At 50.9% G+C, this 7,798-nt stretch overlaps 1 protein-coding gene across 1 annotated transcript; it reads left to right on the forward strand.

The window, feature by feature from the left end:
* Positions 1-4,011: 4,011 nt before the first annotated feature.
* Positions 4,012-6,246, forward strand: LOC126131608 (uncharacterized). Its single transcript, XM_049915211.1, has one exon. It carries the CDS (start codon positions 4,012-4,014, stop codon positions 6,244-6,246), a length of 2,235 nt encoding a protein of 744 aa, XP_049771168.1.
* Positions 6,247-7,798: the final 1,552 nt, after the last annotated feature.

A 7,798-nucleotide genomic window follows, 5' to 3' on the forward strand; every position in this document is an offset into this window, starting at 1 on the left:
TGTTGGTGTCATACTTGAAGAATTTGTTTTGGTTAATTTAACAGTCCAATAAATTGTTTTCGGACTTTGATCGTTAGTTTCTTCTGCTTACGCAGACATATCACCTACCTCAACGATCTCCATCCGCTTGACTGTACACCTACACCATTTTGGCTTGTTTCCGACATGAATACTGGGCCATTGTGCTGCTTACAGTATGTTGCGTCAATTACATAGCTTGCAAAACGCAAGAGACACACAGCACATGATCAGGGGAACTTTAATTTTTCAGCAGCATCTACGGTGGCAATGAGACATTTCCAGACAAATGTTTTCAGGAACTTTTTTTCCTCCATTTCCAGTGCGAAATTCGTCCCTGAAGTTTGTCGGTTATATTAATCTTCACCCTGTGTATACGGAAAGTCCTGGAAGTTGTGTCTGTACCTACCACCATCCAGTTCTCTTGTTTTATCAATAAAGACACATTTTCATAGGACCATTTTTTTCCTCCATTTCCAGTCAGGTATCCGTCCCTGCAGTTTGTCGGTTTTATTAATGTTCTTTCTGTAAATATAGAAACTCCTGGAAGTTGTGTCTATAGCTAACGTCATTTACTTTTCTTGTTTTACCAATAACAAGAAACCCATAGCATATGTGATTCCGGCAACCTCCACATACCTTTACAAGTTCATTGACCGACGTGTCAGTTCCTACATGAACTTGGTAAATGTGCTCTAAATTCAAGATGTCTTGCTTGAAGGCTTTGATGAAGTTTTGCGTTATCCCTCAACAATTTTTCTGGGGTTCTGGAAAATCTCTGACTCAAATAAAATATACCAACACCCATACGACGATTAAACAATAATATCGTATAATTTGATCCTAGTTTTCCAAAGCGACATCATCAAATACGAACACAGTGTTTTTTTGGCGACGCCACAAAATATGAACACAACGTTTGGCTTTCATTTTCTGGTGGGGATTTCGCTGCTTTGACTAAAGTCGTGAATGTTATACTGTGGACACCTTGCAGTATCTGTTGCAGCAGCTGGTACTTGCGCTGAAACAGCATTTATGAAAATACACATACATGCTCAAAGCGGACTTCATCTAGGCATGTTAGCAGTGACATGACAACATTTGTCTTACCACAGCTGGATGGACCTACAATTATCACCTGTGCATTATTGGGTAGGATTATTTCATTCTTCTTCTTCTCCTTCTGGTCTTCTTCCGCATCATCACAGGATCAGTCGCTTACCACAAAGTCTTTGTGTCGAGAATGCTTCACCCAACCCACCATAATACCGACTACATCAGATTTTGGTGTGCAATGGGCTTATATATGAACAACTAAGGTGCAATGCTCACAGGGTACATATATACACAAGAAAATTGGTCTGTCATTCAGTTTAATAATGACTGAAGATGCCAACCCTGGTGATGAGGTGATTTAGACAGCTCGGTGCTGCTGTAGTATTCTAGACATTGCAATGGAAATACTGGTAGCAGTAACATTATTATGAGAGATATGAACAAAATAAAACACAATTTGTGGTAATATACATATTTTGATTCAACAGCCATACACTGGGCGCACGACACCAAAAAAGTCGTTTGGTCATTGCTTTATCTTCACACCTGTACAGAATTTAGCAAATAAAGTTTTCATGTATGCACAGACTTCAGCATGTACACTCCTGGAAATGGAAAAAAGAACACATTGACACCGGTGTGTCAGACCCACCATACTTGCTCCGGACACTGCGAGGGCTGTACAAGCAATGATCACACGCACGGCACAGCGGACACACCAGGAACCGCGGTGTTGGCCGTCGAATGGCGCTAGCTGCGCAGCATTTGTGCACCGCCGCCGTCAGTGTCAGCCAGTTTGCCGTGGCATACGGAGCTCCATCGCAGTCTTTAACACTGGTAGCATGCCGCGACAGCGTGGACGTGAACCGTATGTGCAGTTGACGGACTTTGAGCGAGGGCGTATAGTGGGCATGCGGGAGGCCGGGTGGACGTACCGCCGAATTGCTCAACACGTGGGGCGTGAGGTCTCCACAGTACATCGATGTTGTCGCCAGTGGTCGGCGGAAGGTGCACGTGCCCGTCGACCTGGGACCGGACCGCAGCGACGCACGGATGCACGCCAAGACCGTAGGATCCTACGCAGTGCCGTAGGGGACCGCACCGCCACTTCCCAGCAAATTAGGGACACTGTTGCTCCTGGGGTATCGGCGAGGACCATTCGCAACCGTCTCCATGAAGCTGGGCTACGGTCCCGTACACCGTTAGGCCGTCTTCCGCTCACGCTCCAACATCGTGCAGCCCGCCTCCAGTGGTGTCGCGACAGGCGTGAATGGAGGGACGAATGGAGACGTGTCGTCTTCAGCGATGAGAGTCGCTTCTGCCTTGGTGCCAATGATGGTCGTATGCGTGTTTGGCGGCGTGCAGGTGAGCGCCACAATCAGGACTGCATACGACCGAGGCACACAGGGCCAACACCCGGCATCATGGTGTGGGGAGCGATCTTCTACACTGGCCGTACACCACTGGTGATCGTCGAGGGGACACTGAATAGTGCACGGTACATCCAAACCGTCATCGAACCCATTGTTCTACCATTCCTAGACCGGCAAGGGAACTTGCTGTTCCAACAGGACAATGCACGTCCGCATGTATCCCGTGCCACCCAACGTGCTCTAGAAGGTGTAAGTTAACTACCCTGGCCAGCAAGATCTCCGGATCTGTCCCCCATTGAGCATGTTTGGGACTGGATGAAGCGTCGTCTCACGCGGTCTGCACGTCCAGCACGAACGCTGGTCCAACTGAGGCGCCAGGTGGAAATGGCATGGCAAGCTGTTCCACAGGACTACATCCAGTATCTCTACGATCGTCTCCATGGGAGAATAGCAGCCTGCATTGCTGCGAAAGGTGGATATACACTGTACTAGTGCCGACATTGTGCATGCTCTGTTGCCTGTGTCTATGTGCCTGTGGTTCTGTCAGTGTGATCATGTGATGTATCTGACCCCAGGAATGTGTCAATAAAGTTTCCCCTTCCTGGGAGAATGAATTCACGGTGTTCTTATTTCAATTTCCAGGAGCGTATTTCTCTCTTACTGATGGGTATTCCTTTAGCTTCTTCTTCTGACATTGTATTGATGTAGTGTTCTAAATCGTCTGCATTCACACTGTAAGTACAGAGATAGTTCACACTGTCTTTAGACACAGTTTGAACACAAGGGAACTATGTGTTCATTCTTCCCAACACTGGGATAGCTCCATCCATAGGCAAACAACTTTGTAACAGTTAAGTGTTGCAGATAAATGGATGGAACTCCAGATCTCACCATGAGTGCTGCGTCATCATACAATAATGTTATAGATAGCGTCTCGCCAGCACACTAAATGTCCAGGGGTGCACAAGATGGACAATACTCGGAGGTCATCTGTTGATACATGTAGGGTTCTGCACAATACACATAATCTCATTCTAACTCCGTGGACTGCACTTTAGCACTTCTCGATGCGTTTTCAATATTTAATGCAACATGCCAGTCACCGTCCACTAATGCTTCTGTATCAATATTCAAGCACTTTGAAACACTAGCTGTTAAATTATAAGTTGAAATGAAAAGCTGCAGAGCACTGGGAGCAACTGGCAGCTTTGCATCCACCATGTCAGTACTCTGTCCTTGCAGCAACACCAGAATGTTTTGGGATGGTGCACGTGTAGGAGACCAGTACAGACCTGCAGTGTGTGGTGTAGGAGCGTCAGCAGTCGGGAACTGGCTGGGTGTCTTCATTACATAAATCGATGTGTGGGATTGGTAATAGCAGTTTGTTGTCCTCCAATCTGCTGGTCATGTGCGCTACACAATCCCACGTTGCTGCTGCGATTGCCATTCTTGATAGGCCAGAGGTCCCTGCAGATCCCGACGAGCTGGTGGTGGCTACTGCTGGCAAAGACATGCTGGAGGTCGCTGCAGGTCCCGACAAGGCAGAGGTTCCTGCCGCCGGGACATGCTAGGTGTCACTGCAGGTCCCGACAAGGCAGAGGTTCCTGCCTGTCTGGACATGCTAGGTGTCGCTGCAGGTCCTCACAAGCCAGAGGTTCCTCCCTGTCTGGACATGCTAGGTGTTGCTGCAGGTCCTGACAAGGCAGAGGTTCCTCCCTGTCTGGACATGCTAGGTGTTGCTGCAGGTCCTGACAAGGCAGAGGTTCCTGCCTGTCTGGACATGCTAGGTGCCGCTGCAGGTCCTGACAAGGCAGAGGTTCCTGCCTGTCTGGACATGCTAGGTGTCACTGCAGGTCCTGACAAGCCAGAGGTTCCTGCCTGTCTGGACATGCTAGGTGTCACTGCAGGTCCTGACAAGCCAGAGGTTCCTCCCTGTCTGGACATGCTAGGTGTCACTGCAGGTCCTGACAAGCCAGAGGTTCCTCCCTGTCTGGACATGCTAGGTGTTGCTGCAGGTCCTGACAAGGCAGAGGTTCCTGCCTGTCTGGACATGCTAGGTGTCACTGCAGGTCCTGACAAGGCAGAGGTTCCTGCCTGTCTGGACATGCTAGGTGCCGCTGCAGGTCCTGACAAGGCAGAGGTTCCTGCCTGTCTGGACATGCTAGGTGTCACTGCAGGTCCTGACAAGCCAGAGGTTCCTGCCTGTCTGGACATGCTAGGTGTCACTGCAGGTCCTGACAAGCCAGAGGTTCCTCCCTGTCTGGACATGCTAGGTGTTGCTGCAGGTCCTGACAAGGCAGAGGTTCCTGCCTGTCTGGACATGCTAGGTGTCACTGCAGGTCCTGACAAGGCAGAGGTTCCTGCCTGTCTGGACATGCTAGGTGCCGCTGCAGGTCCTGACAAGGCAGAGGTTCCTGCCTGTCTGGACATGCTAGGTGTCACTGCAGGTCCTGACAAGCCAGAGGTTCCTCCCTGTCTGGACATGCTAGGTGTTGCTGCAGGTCCTGACAAGGCAGAGGTTCCTGCCTGTCTGGACATGCTAGGTGTCACTGAAGGACCCGACAAGCCAGAGGTTCCTGCCCCTCTGGACATGCTAGGTGTCGCTGCAGGTCCCGACAAGGCAGAGGTTCCTGCCTGTCTGGACATGCTAGGTGTCGCTGCAGGTCGTCACAAGCCAGAGGTTCCTCCCTGTCTGGACATGCTAGGTGTTGCTGCAGGTCCTGACAAGGCAGAGGTTCCTCCCTGTCTGGACATGCTAGGTGTTGCTGCAGGTCCTGACAAGGCAGAGGTTCCTGCCTGTCTGGACATGCTAGGTGTCACTGCAGGTCCTGACAAGGCAGAGGTTCCTGCCTGTCTGGACATGCTAGGTGCCGCTGCAGGTCCTGACAAGGCAGAGGTTCCTGCCTGTCTGGACATGCTAGGTGTCACTGCAGGTCCTGACAAGCCAGAGGTTCCTGCCTGTCTGGACATGCTAGGTGTCACTGCAGGTCCTGACAAGGCAGAGGTTCCTGCCTGTCTGGACATGCTAGGTGTCACTGCAGGTCCTGACAAGGCAGAGGTTCCTGCCTGTCTGGACATGCTAGGTGTTGCTGCAGGTCCTGACAAGGCAGAGGTTCCTGCCTGTCTGGACATGCTAGGTGTCACTGCAGGTCCTGACAAGGCAGAGGTTCCTGCCTGTCTGGACATGCTAGGTGCCGCTGCAGGTCCTGACAAGGCAGAGGTTCCTGCCTGTCTGGACATGCTAGGTGTCACTGCAGGTCCTGACAAGCCAGAGGTTCCTGCCTGTCTGGACATGCTAGGTGCCGCTGCAGGTCCTGACAAGGCAGAGGTTCCTGCCTGTCTGGACATGCTAGGTGTCACTGCAGGTCCTGACAAGGCAGAGGTTCCTGCCTGTCTGGACATGCTAGGTGTCACTGCAGGTCCTGACAAGCCAGAGGTTCCTCCCTGTCTGGACATGCTGGGTGCCGCTGCAGGTCCTGACAAGGCAGAGGTTCCCGCCTGTCTGGACATGCTAGGTGTTGCTGCAGGTCCTGACAAGGCAGAGGTTCCTGCCTGTCTGGACATGCTAGGTGCCGCTGCAGGTCCTGACAAGGCAGAGGTTCCCGCCTGTCTGGACATGCTAGGTGTCACTGAAGGTCCCGACAAGCCAGAGGTTCCTGCCCCTCTGGACATGCTAGGTGTCGCTGCAGGTCCCGACAAGGCAGAGGTTCCTGCCTGTCTGGACATGCTAGGTGTTGCTGCAGGTCCTGACAAGTCAGTGGTTCCTGCCTGTCTGGTCCTGCCTGTCTGGACATGCTAGGTGTTGCTGCAGGTCCTGACAAGTCAGTGGTTCCTGCCTGTCTGGACATGCTAGGTGTCGCTGCAGGTCCCGACAAGGCAGAGGTTCCCGCCTGTCTGGACATGCTAGGTGTCGCTGCAGGTCCCGACAAGCCAGAGGGTTCCTGCCTGTCTTGACGTGCTAGGTGTCGCAGCAGGTCCTGACAAGGCAGAGGTTCCTGCCTGTCTGGACATGCTAGGTGTCGCTGCAGGTACTGACAAGGCAGAGGTTCCTGCCTGTCTGAACGTGCTAGGTGTCGTTGCAGGTCCTGACAAGGCAGAGGTTCCTGCCTGTCTGGTCGTGCTAGGTGTCGCTGCAGGTCCTGACAAGGCAGAGGTTCCTGCCTGTCTGGACATGCTAGGTGTCGCTGCAGGTCCTGACAAGGTAGAGGTTGCTGCTGGTCTGGATATGTTGCTGAACAAACAAGAAGAAACAATAAGCTTCCATAGACAAAGACGTAGAGTTGAACAGAGACATAGAGGCATGAGTACACTACTTCACAGGGGAAGTACATAGTGATAATACGAGAGAATTACAAGTTCCATAAATTGATAGGTTTGAAAGCAGTGACATCACTCAATAAAAGAACCACAGATCATTAAGAAGAGCAAATTATACACCAGGAATATTTCTCCCACAAACCTCTTGCTTCAGCGATGTTTAATAATAATGATGAGATTCTGCTACAACAATTGCAAGCCTCAGACCTCAGATCACAAATGATGAGGAAGGAGGTGCAGCTGGAATATAAACCTCCTTGGAATACCAGGGCCCATCTGTCTCTGGATGGTGGCACACTGTTATAGGGCTTCATGCGACAGTTATGGTGGAGACCTCAATACACCTGCAGCAGCAAACAAGGTGAATTTGTGCAAGGCAGCAGTGGCGTAAAAGCAAACCTATAGCGTCTCTGCTCCAGAGGAGCGATTATAAAACGTGTCTAACTGCCCCAATTTAAACCCGGTGGAAGGTATGAAATGCCCAACGACAGGCCCTGGTGACAAGTCGGTCGGTCAGTAGTTGTCGCAACTCGTGGATCGATGGGACAAGTTAAATTATTGGAAAGTGCTACGGTGTCCACTGTCCACTGCAGATGACGCACGTTGGTCTCACCTGGCAAATCACGTCTGGTTACCTACAGTAGCAATGGGCATAATACCCAAACTGACTGTACAAGGTGTCTCCCTGAGAGTCGTCAGGCGCATTTCAAAAATGGTTCAAATGGCTCTGAGCACTATGGGACTTAACTTCTGAGGTCATCATTACCCTAGAACTTAGAACTAATTAAACCTAACTAACCTAAGGACACCACACTCATCCATGCCCGAGGCAGGATTCGAACCTGCCACCGTAGGGGTCGCGCGATTCCAGACTGTAGCACCTAGAACCGCTCGGCCACCCCGGTCGGCAGGCGCATTACCTCTGGTGTTTCTGCAGATATTTGTTTGGTGTAGCTAGAGTCAGACGAAACAAATAGTGCACACCACGTCTTTCATGCGACACCCAGTGTCGACAGAAAACATTATAAACCAAA

Source organism: Schistocerca cancellata, chromosome 1, assembly GCF_023864275.1.
Source record: "Schistocerca cancellata isolate TAMUIC-IGC-003103 chromosome 1, iqSchCanc2.1, whole genome shotgun sequence".
Classification (NCBI taxonomy): Eukaryota; Metazoa; Arthropoda; class Insecta; order Orthoptera; family Acrididae; genus Schistocerca; species Schistocerca cancellata.